The sequence below is a fragment of the Scardinius erythrophthalmus genome (genome assembly GCF_964197995.2).
Source record: "Scardinius erythrophthalmus genome assembly, chromosome: 17".
Taxonomy (NCBI): Eukaryota; Metazoa; Chordata; class Actinopteri; order Cypriniformes; family Leuciscidae; genus Scardinius; species Scardinius erythrophthalmus.
In genome coordinates, this window is record NC_138237.1 from 14,189,645 (window position 1) to 14,203,445 (window position 13,801).

At 36.6% G+C, this 13,801-nt stretch overlaps 1 protein-coding gene across 1 annotated transcript; it reads left to right on the forward strand.

Annotated features, from left to right (window-relative positions):
• The first annotated feature begins 4,189 nt into the window (after positions 1-4,189).
• Positions 4,190-13,500, forward strand: LOC308705628 (beta-1,3-galactosyl-O-glycosyl-glycoprotein beta-1,6-N-acetylglucosaminyltransferase 4-like). The gene is made up of 2 exons (XM_081390719.1): positions 4,190-4,255; positions 11,031-13,500. Exon 2 carries the CDS (start codon positions 11,032-11,034, stop codon positions 12,286-12,288), a length of 1,257 nt encoding a protein of 418 aa, XP_081246845.1. The 5' UTR covers positions 4,190-4,255; position 11,031; the 3' UTR covers positions 12,289-13,500.
• The last annotated feature ends 301 nt before the right edge of the window (positions 13,501-13,801 follow it).

Sequence of the window (13,801 nt, forward strand, 5' to 3'; positions counted from 1 at the left end):
CCCCAACTTGTATTTTTTAATTCCTTTTAATGATGCACGATATATCGGCCACCATATCAGTTTTCGGCCTATATATGTTCATTTTTAAGAAAATGTGTCTGATATATTAAAGCTGATAAATAATGGATTATTTCCTTCAGCTGAGACACTTCAGATGCACACTGTTCGCCATGATAGTTTTGAATTGCTTGAAATATGATTGGAATCACTTCAAAAAGGAAAATACAGTTAAGTGCAACATGTCAAGCAAGTCTGTCATATAGGTTAAGGCCACATAAAATTATAATGAGGAAATCATTATAATTGTGTGCTTGGGGCATGGATTTAATGGTGAGACTTTTGTTTTTGTCAGGCTTTATCAAGGTCTCAAAAATTATATAAAATTTTAATTTAGATTTATCGGCCAATATATTGGTTATCGGCTTTCAAATATAAAGAATTATCGGTATCGACCAAAATTTTCACATCGGTGCATCCCTAATTCCTTTAAAGGGTGTTCACCCAAAAATGAAAATTCTGTCATCATATACTCACCCTCATGTTGTTCCAAACCTGTAAGACTTTTGTTCATCTTCAGAACACAAATGAAGATATTTTTATTGAAAATAGAGAGATTTCTGTCCTTCCGTGCAACTACCACTTTGACGCTTACATTTTTTTATTACAAGATCATCAAGCTAATCGATCGATTTATATGATGAACAGACACAATCGCTTTATTTGATGAACAGGTTTAATTTAGGCTTTTATTCACACGTATTCCTTGGGTATCGCCTGTCTTCCTTCACTTGTTACCACTGTTTTTCTGCCAACGCAGCTGCAAGTTATGTAACTGTAAAGTCTTCTTCTTCTTCAGTTTTTTGGCGGATTACCGACACCTATTCTTAGCATGATCCAAAGACTCTAACTACACCCCAACCTCCCATGGCCTACGAGAGCCATCGGTTCAGCCAGCGAATATGGCAGCTCTTAGCTTAAAATGTTGCCAGCGTTACTCATTGTAATTGCATTACAATTTAATAATAATTGAACTGAATTAGAGAGATCTTAAAAAAAAAAAAAGATTTGTTACTAGTAAAAATACAATTATGACGAGTAACTCTAGGAACATTGTTGTGTTTTCTGTGAAGTTTTGTCATTTGTGAAGTTTTGTTATTTACATGTTTAATTAAATGTTTAATGTTTAAATTTGCTTTAAACTAGAGCTACCAATGTTGCAAGCAGGGGCGTAGCAGCCATTATAAAAGTGGGGGGGACAAAAGCTGTATGTGACCATAGGACGTGACCCAAAGGTGATGTTCATTTTCCTGGCTCAAAACGAGGCGGAGGTGGTAAAATCCTACTAATGTTTAATAATAAGATAATTAAATGTGTATTTTTTTGTAGATCATCATATACCCTAATGTGTTTCCCACATTATTTTTGTTGGTGGAGCTTGGTACCTCTAGGGGGGTCCGGGGGCAAGCCCCCCCGGAAGAAAATTTTGTACATTTTAAAGATAAATTCATTAATCTGGTGCACTTTGAGTCACCCGAATCCACTGTTAAAAATAAATAATCCACCCACAAACCGCCCGATGATATTCTCTGATTTAGATATCTGCATCTGATCATCACATTACAATTATTCAAATTCTGGTATCAAATTATTCAAATTATGGTAACATATCACACTGAAGTAGGCTGATTTAAAATGAACATTTATTTAAAATAAAAGTTCTTCTTTTGGCAAAATTACATTTCCTTATAGCCTAAACAGAGGCTTTACTCCCTTCAAACTTAAATTGTCAATGTTTCATTACATCACTGTTTGAAAACACAATTTTTTTTGTACCTTTTATAAAGGCATTTTCCCCCTAATTTTATGCTCCATCTTTCATTTTAAATTCTTAAATTTGATCAATATATTCAATTAAAATAATAAGACACTAGGCTGTTACCAATCAAATTAAATAATTTACATTGAAAAAATATAACTGTATTAAATTAGATTATTTTAAATATTTTTGAATATACAAATAAGGAATGTTGAAAAGAATGATACTTTATGAAACTAAACCGCCAGTAGGAGGCGGCAGGCGACCGTCTTAATGAGCGAGTCATTGAGTCATTCATTCAAACGATTCGTTCAAACGGCTGATTTATTCAGAATGAGGCAGTTTATGAATGGGTAATTGAATCTTTGACTCAACCGATTTGTTCAAAACGCTGAATCATTCAGTAATGCAACGAGTGTTGCTGTGAGATGCGCGTTCTGCTGTGATCTTTGTTTGGGACTATTTTCGCTGATGAAAGTTGAAACAGAGCAGAGCCATAGAGAGAAAGAGTTGCGACACTCTTTGATGTCGCCGCTATGGCTGTCACGTGGTTCATGTAAGCCCCAATAGTTCTAAAACATACGCTGGCTGTCATGTTCTTCTATGGGACAGACAGCAGCGATTGCATTATTGAACGGTAAATATAAAATAAAACACACCCCAAGTACTTTTTCAGCTGTTATTGCATTTTGTTAATGTCAGTTTTGCATTTGGAGACAAGTTTTAGGCTATATTTTTGGAGGGAAAAGCTTGTTCATGTTCGCATGGGTAGTAGCACTGGCTTTAGCGGCTGTAACTTAACTTTTCCATATCATTCATCTGATGATGGACGTCTCTCGTGATATTTATTTTAGCACAACTGGGCTGTATTAGGCTATTGATTCACGTGATTTTGCGTATAAATTTTGATTCAGCCATTAGCCTACCTTCGTGATCACGCAAAGAGCTCTGCCGTGGCGGTCCGTTCAGAGTTCGCTCAAGCTAGCTCACTTCTTCTGATGAAAGTGGCCACCCCAGGACCACAACGTGAAACATTATCATGTTAAGACTAAGAATATTATTTTAATATTAAGCCATACACATTATCAAAACTATAACAGATTAAAAACGAATTTAAGCATTGCTGATACAAATGAAGGTTTTCAAATAAACTATTTTTATTAAACAATGACAGACAACAAAAATGTGTGCTTGTGTGAACAAGAAAAGCAAAAACCAGGGGCAGGTGATCCATGAAACAGACAGGACTGGTGATGGCCATAACAATCCTAGAGGTCCAGCATTGTTCTCACAAGCCGCTTCACTCAAGACAATAAAACATAATGAAAAGTTAGTATATCCCAAAAAATTAAATTGAATAAAAGTTGCTATAAAGGTGGCAGCGATGCATTACCGAACTCTTAACTGACGAAGTCGCGCTAGCTAACTAGCTAAGTTAGCAGGCAGTGCTTGAAAATTGGTTGAAACAACTAACATAAAATATAAATAATTACGCTGTGCATGTACAAATGAAGACCAGTATAAGCATCGCAAAGGGCCTCTGAAACAAAATAGACAGTTGACAATTCAAAAGAGGTCGATATTTCAACATCTTAACTCTAGAACAACTCGACACGCAGTAATGTAAGTGAATGGTGTCCAACGCCAAAATGACAGTGTTTAGAACTATTCCGCTCTTCAAATCCCGGAAGTGGGCGGTTAAAAGCGCCGCCATTATTTACAACGGAGGTCTATGGGAGTGTCGCAACTCTTTCTCTTTATGGCTCTGAAACAGAGCAAAAACAGTCATTGCGACTAAAATGTAAGTGAGTACATTTTTGAGTACATCAAGTAAAATTATTGTAAGTTAATTTTAACTGTTTGTTTATTGAACTGTTATGAAACCAGTCACGGTTTCAATCTTGATGGCATTCAGGAAAACAGCTGGTCGTGTGTAGCCTAGCTATATATTGTTTCTTAACTAGGCTATATTGTTTCTAAAATGTTATAACTTCACGAGCCTCGACAGCGCACATTAGGCCTATATTATTATCAACTATAGGCTATCAATCGCCACTTACATCAAATGAAATAAAACAGAATCATCCATTCCTCCACACGCATCCATCCATCCATCCATCCACACACGTTTTCGGTGATTGCCTGGTTATTTTTTATTTTTATATTAAAAATTGTTTTAATCAGTGCATTTGTCCGAAAAAAAAAAAAAATGCGGGGGACAGAATCACCGGTTTCTAAAAGTGAGGGGGACGTGTCCCCCCCGTCCCCCCCGGTTGCTACGCCCCTGGTTGCAAGTAACACTTTAGCAGCACAATAGTGTAGTGCCTCTTTAAGAGAGGAGTGTGCTGTGAGCACATGTGACCGGTATTTACTACGTGAAAAGGAAGCGTGAGATTCATTCAGTTTGTAGTAACTTTCAACCCGGTGTGCAGCCACTTGGTAAGCTCTCTTAAATCTCAAATGTTTTCTTGTCTACTTTAATGATGTATGCTTTATGTTGTCTGCTGTCGCCATGCTATGCTGTTGTACTGTGTTTATGTCCGTTGCACGTTAAAAATAACGCCATTTCGCTATTCTCCGGTAGATCAAAGCAGATTAGTTTACTGATAGAGATAACGCAATGCGCTGTATAAATTATAAACTGGCGAAGTGGCGAAGTCGTGGGATTAACATTTTGATTCATAACATTACTATACGTATTCATTTGTATTTACTCTATTTCGTTTTATAATGTTTGATGAAGTAGGAATCGCGGACTTCCTGGTTTGCCGCGGGGCATTTTGGGAGCTGTAGTTTCCTGCTTACAGAAAGGATTGTATGCATTTTGCATAGAGTTGTGGTAGGACTTAAGTATGATGCATAATGTTTAAAGTGTGAATTGTGTACGTTTAAATTATGAAACTATTATTATTATTATTATTATAGTATATTAATATTATTTTCTATTTGTATTTGATTAATGTTATTTAGTGTTGCTTATTGTTATTGGGCTGTTGAGGTAAAGAACTGGGGCTGGTTGTAGTATGCACATGGAAATTGAAACGTTGCATTTCTTGTTATTTCAGGTTTATTACCTGGTTATCCTTTTTTGAAATAAACAAACAAATGTGGAATACCGAGTAATATCCTCTTTGTACACGGGGTTGCCCTTTCCGTGGGAAGAAAACGGAACAAACATTTTAAGCTAAAACAGCTTGCCATTAGCACTGCATGTTCAGCTCCTCTGGCTTCTGCCCATGACTCCCCAAGCCAAAATAGGATGGACAAGAAAAACAACAGCAACAAAAAACTGTTTCCTGTTGATTAGACCTGTATTCTCCAAAAATGTGAACAATGTATTATTACCTGTTGTTGTTCTGGATTCAATGAGATAAAATATTTGACTCCTTCCTCATTTCTTGTAATAACACTAGGCCTACTCTTTCTTCTGTATTTTCACAATACATATTGACATGTTCTACTGTTTAATTTCCTCCTCACCATTCAAAACGAACTGTTGTCTACTCCGAAATGGTCTATTTAGTAGGCTATTATCATCAGATCTATTTTTTTCTTTAAAAATTGTTCGATGGGGTAAATTTTATGGATTAATTTAAAATAGCCTACATTTATTTTACTTTGTTTTTTGAAGATTTGTTGTTGTTGTTGCATGGAGTAGTTTAAGTATTTCGTTCACTTCCATACATTACAATTTATCTTTAATTATCTTTCATTTTGTAAGGCCCGCTATATTGGTCCAATCTGCCGGTTCGCCAATACACAGGGAAGGTCTCACGTGTTCTGTCCTCACTCATGCAAAGTATTGGTTGGTTAAATTTGTAATATATTAATCATATATTTACTCGTTTATTTCATCTGACTCCATAAATGAAAGGTTTTAATAATATCTGTGCCTCACTAAAAGTGAGTGAATGTTTGACTATTCCTTTTAACCATTAAATGAACAATGTCAAAATCAGTTAGAATAATCACGTTACAATTTAATATTTCAGATATCAGAGTTCAATTCCACAATCAATTCAAATATCTAGTACATGGTTAAACATTGGTTACACCAAATAATCTTACCCAGCTTGCATCTGAGATAGAGAGAGTGAAAGGGAGAGAGAGAGAGAGAGAGAGAGAGAGAGACCACCTTTTCCAGGCCAAGCCAAGAAGCCCAGAGAGAGGGCGAACACCTTCTTTTATCCTGTCTGACCAGGTGACATGGGGGATGGGGGCGACCACCCTCAAATGCAGGTGACATGGGGGATGGGGGAGACCACCCTCAAATGGCTCTGAACCAGTTTTCTCTAAACTTCTATAAACCTTATTACCTTTTATTTTTATCTGGATATGAGATATCTGTACCACTCACTGAGACATTTCAAATGACACCAAAAACATAACAGTCAATGGTAAACATTCACATTAAACCATGTTCTTGTGTGAGTTCTTTGTTGTTTTCTGAGAGGAAGGGAGGTTGTATGGGGGAGGTCCATAGACCAGGCCTCAAACAGTATTTTCAGTCTTACAATTTATTTTTCTGTTCTGTTTAAATGTAAGTAGATTTTGAAAGTATACATATTAAATGGCTTAAATGAAACTGAAATTGATGAAATGGACTTTTCAGAAAATGACTGTCAAACTAGTTTCCTGTTTTGCCACCTAACATATCAAGAGAATAATCAAGAATAAATAGGCATGACCACATTCCATGAGTGTGACACCAGGATTATGATCATTGTGAGAAAAGATAGAAAGAAAGGACTTAATTAAAAATGCAAGTTCAATAAGTTCAAATTCTCCATCTAGGTTTATATCCTATTTATAGGCTATATGCCATACTTTTTAATAGTGCCCTGTCAAGCTCTCTACACAGAAATGAATATAAGTAGTAGTCAGTTTATTTGCATAGACAGTGGGGATGCATTAGCATTTCATTTGGTTATTATTTTGTCTTAATAAACCTGTTATAAATGCTGTTAACATAAAATCCCTTAGGCCCTCTTGGCCTTTAGACAGATCCCAACAGAAGTGGGATAAAAGGAAAAAGAAGGGCAGAAAAAAGGGTGCACACATACACGACCGTCCACATGATGTAAAAGAAAACAGGACTCATCGGCCTCCATTACACACATTCCTCCCATAACCATCATTTAAAATGCACACAGTGGACCTTCTGTTTGCTTGGACCAGATGGGATAGCCTTCATTGCCCTTGTGCATCGATGAGCCTTAGGTGCCCCCCAACACCCTGTCGCCGGTTTGTGGTTTGTCCCTCCTCAGACCACTGTTGGTAAATTCTCACCACTGCTGATCAGGAGCAAACCACAAGCCTTGCCGTTTCAGAGATACTCTGACCCTTTCGCCTTCTCATAATAATTTGCCCCTTGTCAAAGTCTCTCAGATCTTTAATCCTGCCCATTTCTCCTGCATCCAACATGTTGATTACGAAAAGTGATTGATTGCTTACCCTCTAATCTACCTAGACCTAAATGGATAATTCACCCAAAAATTTTAATTCTTTCATTAATTACTCATCCTCGTGTCACTCCAAACCCGTAAGACTTTTATTCATCTTCGGAACACAACTGAAAATCTTTTTGATGAAATCTGAGTGCTTTCTGTCCCTCCATAGACAGCTACGTAACTACCACTTCGACGCTTCAAACAGTTCATAAAGAGATCATAAAACTAGGTTTAGTCCAAAATTTTCTGAAGAGACACGATCACTTTATATGATGAACAGATTGAATTTAGGCTTTTATTCACATTTAAACATTAATCTCCTCACACATCAGTTGTGGCAAATGAAAGCTCAAACATGTTCGCTTGACGTGCGAGAACCAATGAGGTTCATGTTGGATTTCAGATGTTAAATGTATCCAAAGTTCATTGGAGTTGTAGAAACTTGGTGGTGTGTCTGATTAAAACATGGGACAAGCTCCAATATTTTTCTTCCTTTAATTTCTTTAAGTTCAGGATGCACTTAGGAAGAAGTCTTAAGTAATTCACATGACATACACTTCATAGATTCACATGGAGCAGATTCACAAAAGGACAGTCATTGGTAGATGGAGAGAATGAACAGGACGAACAGGATGGTTTTAAGTCACTACAAACAATACAACAAAAGAAACTCCTCCGTTCACTCCTATTACTTATGAATGGGAGAAAGTGCAATACACAATATGGCGGTATAAGCCCGCCTTCTAAATAAAAGCCGGTCGCTGATTGATAAAGTCATCGTGTCACTGCAGCTTAACAGTCAATTTTCCAAGTCTCGTGCTAAGGACTGCATATGCAATACGCAATGCGGCTGGTATAGTGAAAAATACACTTTTTTAACGTAAATTGAGCATAATAAACAACATTTATGGGACAGTTCATGTCAGATTTTATTTCTGATTTGAAATATGTTATTCAGTTGTGAGTTCGGCAAGCAATTTTGAGATTTCAAGATTCCCCCATTCAAATAGATAGGACTTGGTGGATGCCCGAAATAGCTGTCCGGAGCCAATGAGGTTCATTCTGGTGTGTTACACAGCACATTTTAACTTCTGCAAGACCCAGTGAGGTTCATTCTCGTGTTACGCAACACGTTTGAGCTTCTGCAAGATCCAATTAGCAAGCAAGCAATTTTGCGTTTAAAAGACATCTAATAGCCTTCCAAACACAGACGACTAGGATAAAACAAGGCAAAATTTGGGCAGTCAGTGAAAATTTTATAGACCATAGCCCAAGAATAGACTAGTCATCAATTAGATAACAAAGAAATGAAATGAGTGTAGAAATGAAACCAAACACCTTGTAATCACTGTTGACTTTGCTTACATGATGGAATATCATACATCTCGCAAGTTATTTTGGCAAAAACGATTTGTAACCAAATTCAAGGTTATTTTGGCTAGAAGTGGGTTACTCATAGCCGGACTATATCGGGTCTAGTTAATCTAGACGGTGAAATGATGGCTATTGCTTGCTGGGATATCATTAACCCATTATGCTGTAAATCAGTCATTGTCTGATAAGGCAGTGAGGCAACAAGTCAAGTCTTCGGTCACAGCCCATGTCAGGTGTGGTTTTGTGTAAATGTAGCACCAGCACTGGAGTATTAAGGTGAGTGTTGTTCATTATTAAATTGACTGTATGTGTTCAAAGTTTTCAGAAGTATTAAAAAACTACAAGTGTATGGTTCAGTGTGCGTGCTGGTATATGTGTGTGTGTGTGTGTGTGTGTGTGTGTGTGTGTGTGTGTGTGTGTGTGTGTGTGTGAACTAACTTAAATGCAGTGGACAAATTCTGAGTATAGGTTACCATACTTGGCCTTGCCTTCACTTCACTTCACTTTACTTTACTTCACTAATAGAACTTGAAGGTGGAAAAGTTTGGTACTGCACCACTAAATCTAATGAGAATTAAAATTTTTGAGAATTCAAATTTGGAACACAACTGTATGGCTTTGATTTTATGGTAAAAAATGTCAAATATTTTACATTTAAACATCTAACTTTAAATGATCTATTCACATCTACAATAATGTGCCAAGTGTCTTCTTTAAAAATATGTTGGCCTATACTCCAAAGCTTTTACAACAGTTACATTTGGAAATGTCATTTTCAGGTCAGTGCTCAAAAAGTCAAATCTCATTTTTTCAAAAAGTAATTGTCAAATGAGTTACCTGTGTTTTTGCCATGTTATGAGAATAATTAATGAAAGCTATAAGGCGTGACCACATTCCATGAGTGTGACACCAGGATTATGATGGTCGTTGTAAGAAAAGATAAGCAGGAGGGACCTGATCTAAAAATGTTCAATGAGATCTTCAAGTTAGTTAACTTGTGATTTTTATTGACTTAGTTAACCTGTACTGTATCCTTCACATAAAATCGATCTCTTTTGACATTTTTGGCCTTTATAGCAGCTCTAAAGATAGCAGCAGAAGTGGGATAAAAGGAAAAAGAAGGGCTGATGGAATCCTGTAGAACAGGTTGTAAATATAAAGGCCTGTTGCCCTTTTCACTGTGATTGGTGCACTGACTGCCTTTTAAGAAGTTATCTAAATTTAGTTGAGTCTTGACTGTTCGGTTGTTTGCAGTTTTAGGAAAGTCTTTACGATCCTTGGTTTTGTAAGTTTGGATGCAGTTGTTATATTGCACAGAGTGGAATCATTTCATGGTGTCCTCTTGCCTATATGATTTGTGTGAATTTCTTAAATAGGAGGAGGAAATCTTGAAGGGTGAGCAACTTTTTCTATAGAAATGAATTATGTAGTATGTTCAAATATGATTAAGCATACAAAATGACACCACAGCAACATGTACCTATTACTAATACAATTAGGTTTCATTAAAATAAAGTTAAAATAAGTTAACTACTTTAGTTAAAGTGATTGTTCACCCAAAATTGAATATGTTGTCATCATTACTCACCTTCAAGTTGTTCTTAAAATGTATGAGTTTCTTTCCTCTGCAGAACACAAAATAACATATTTTAAAGAATGTTTGGTAACCAGATAGTTGGCTTCCATAGTATATTTTTCATACTATGGAAGCCAATGTCTAGCGTCAACATTCTTTAACTTCTTTTAGAAGAAAGAACTTCATACAGGTTTGAAACAACAATTTTTGCTTGTTATTTGCAAAAATAATTTGCAAAACTATCCCTTTAACATGAATTAAGAACGAACAATACTTCCATAGCGTTTATAAATCTTAGTCAATGTTAATTTCAACATTTATTAAAATCAAAAGTTGTATTTCTTAACATTAGTTAATGTACTGTGAACTAACATGAACGACTGGATTTTTATTAACTAACATTAACAAAGATTAATAAATACTGTAACAAATGTATTGCTCATTGTTAGTTCATGTTAATTATAAATTGTTATTGATTTTAATTTATAACCTTTCTCCTTTCTTTTATTTTTATTTATGGTTAAATAAATGAATTTGTCTGGTTTCACTGTAAGGTCATTTCTCTACAGTTGGTGTGGCGTTAACATCTCAAAACACTTCAAAACATTAACGAAAGACTGGAACTTGTAGTTTTCTGTGAAACAATTTTTTTGTACTGTCAATACATGTCTGTAAAATGTGAGTTATTTAACTTACTAGTTCATTGATCTGTTTTATAAAAGCAACATCAAACGCTCATAGTTGAAATATTTTTCCATGTTTAAATTGCGCACAGTGTGCATAATTTGTAATGTGCCTTTATTTCTCCCTACAGAATGAAAGGATTGTGTCCTCACCTGAAACTGAAAAATGTCTGTTTCACACTGGCATTCATTATATGCTGTTTGATCATAATTTTAAGAGTAAATAAAGGAAGAGGACAGGAAAGTGTGTTTGAGAGGCCACGGCTTATGGAACAATATGGCATTAATTGCACAGCAATATATGAAATGGAACCAGTGGAAGTGGGCAAAACTTTAGCCATCCGCAAGCAAAAAATCTACATATCAGCAACTGACCAGACTATCACTGATGCCACCTCTAGTTGTGATCAGTTTGCGACACTAGGCTATGATGCGATTCAAGGCACTGAATTTGAGCGTGAATTCCCTCTTGCTTACTCTTTGGTTGTTCACCAGGATGCAGCTCTTGTGGAGCGGATACTCAGGGCCATTTATATGCCGCATAACATATATTGCATACATTATGATCTGAAGTCCTCAGCTGACTTTATTTCAGCAATGAAAGGTCTGGCCCGCTGCATCCCCAACGTCTTCATTGCCTCTAAACTGGAGAGGGTGCAGTATGCAGGCATCTCACGACTCAAAGCGGATCTGAATTGCCTGTCTGACCTGCTAAATTCTGAGGTAAAGTGGAAGTATGTCATCAACCTGTGTGGTCAGGACTTTCCACTGCGGACAAACGCTGAGCTGGTGTCGGATCTAAAGGAGTTGAAAGGCAGGAACATGGTGGAGAGCAAGCAGCCTGAAGGAAAGAAATGGCGCTGGAGTGTTCATCATATCCTGAAAAATGACAATTCTGAGTACTATGAAACACCAGTCACCACTTCTGAGGAGAAATCTCCACCACCTCACAATATTGAAATGTTTGTGGGCAGCGCATACTTTACTCTCTCAAGGGAATTTGTGTCTTTTGTTCACAGGAGTTTAATAGCCAGGGATTTCTTGGCTTGGTCTGAGGACACATACTCGCCTGACGAACATTTCTGGGCGACTCTGGTTCGTGTGCCTGGAGTACCAGGTGAGGTGCCAAGATCTGATCCTGAAATCTCAGAACTGATAAGTAAAACTCGCCTAGTGAAGTGGTCATATTTAGAAGAGAGTCTTTACCCACCGTGCACTGGAGACCATGTGCGAGAAGTGTGTATTTATGGTGCTGCTGAGCTCAGATGGCTCCTAAACTACGGCCACTGGTTTGCTAATAAAGTAGATCCAAAAGTGGATCCTGTTCTTATGGAATGTTTAGAAGAAAAGCTTGGAGAAAAACGCCTGAATGTGCAGAGTAAAGTATAAACAATGGGTTCTCGTGCTGGAGTTCGCTGTAATACTGACTGCCTGGCTGGATAAGTTATTCTCTGCCGCCCCCTGCTGTGTACAAAGCAATAGAGCATGCGTTGGCACACCACTTTTAAGATGTTCTATGGGGCTTATTGCAACTTTACAAAACCAAGAAGGTGCACTTAATGGGGAATGCCCTTGAGAAAATGATATGGAAACCTTTTGTTACCTAAAAGATCATATTACTGAACATAGGAGTGCAATTACAAGAGGTGATATACCAAATCCAGTACCGAAACATAAATGTGATTAGAATGCAATTCTAATATTGACCAAATTCTAAAAAGATGAGAGGGATTTTTAGAATTGTAATTGTTTTTTATTTTAAAAGTTTATTTCCTAAACACGAAAAGTTGGGTCTAAGAATTATGACATTTAAAATTAAAATAATGTATATAAAATGTGTATGTATGTGTTCGTGTTGGGATATGAAGGTATATTTATCTTATTATTTTTTACGTATTTTAATATTTACTTTTTGTATAAAATAGGGGTTAATAATTTATCATAAAAAGAGGCTTTTGCTCTATTGGTCAGACCCTATGGCCAGCTACAGAATGCTACAGATCTCAATCTGAATTCTGACTTGCATCCTGATTCATAATGACAAAGTGTTTGCTCGTTGGCCAGTTCTTTTGTTCTGAGCCTGGTTTCTCTCAAAGTTTCTAAGTCTCTGTCACCTGATGGAGTTTGGGTTCCTTGCCACTTTCGCCTCTGGATTAGTTGGGGACAGTATTCAACAATATTATTGATCTGACTGTATTGATGCTGTTGAATGAGAACTGAACTGAGCTGGACGATGACATCACTTTTTGCAGAACTGCTTTATATGAAATGAACTCATTTAATAATTAATGATCTTTACAACGAAACTAAATCAACACTGACCTGACCTCAGCTGAACAACAGCCGAAATGCATAATTTTCCTGTTATCACTGTAAAGCTGCTTTGAAACAATCTGTATAAAACGCTATATAAATAAAGGTGACTTGGCTTTTGGTTGGTTTGCTGGCCTCTTGGTGTGTCATATGATTGATCCTCTGATTTGTTCTAACGCTCGGATTGGTTTATTGCAATTGTCTTGGATTGCATTTAAATGTGTTTTCTCCATTTGCTATTTTTTCCCCGTGTGTGGAAATGTGTTGGCAAAATAAAGCATTTTTCATATTTTGACTCTATCATTTCTCCACTCCACAAGTTCTGCTGGTTTTGTTTTTGTGATCCATTGTTAACATAGGATGATCATTAGCTCTCGACTGAGCAGTTTGCAGTACTCTTTCTTTTAAAACATCTTTCCTAGCAAAAAATACTAATAAATAAGTTCAAGCAATACTAAAGTTAACACAATTGAAAAAGAAAGTGTGATAATGCGTGTAATGTAGTCCTCAGCCCTATACCATCAACATTTTTGTGAATTGTTATATCATCATGCAGCTCAGCTTCAAACAATATGAATGTATGAATATT

Excerpts from the sequence above, each read along its gene's own strand:
- LOC308705628 (XM_081390719.1), top strand. The coding sequence starts at position 11,032 with ATGAAAGGATTGTGTCCTCACCTGAAACTGAAAAATGTCTGTTTCACA.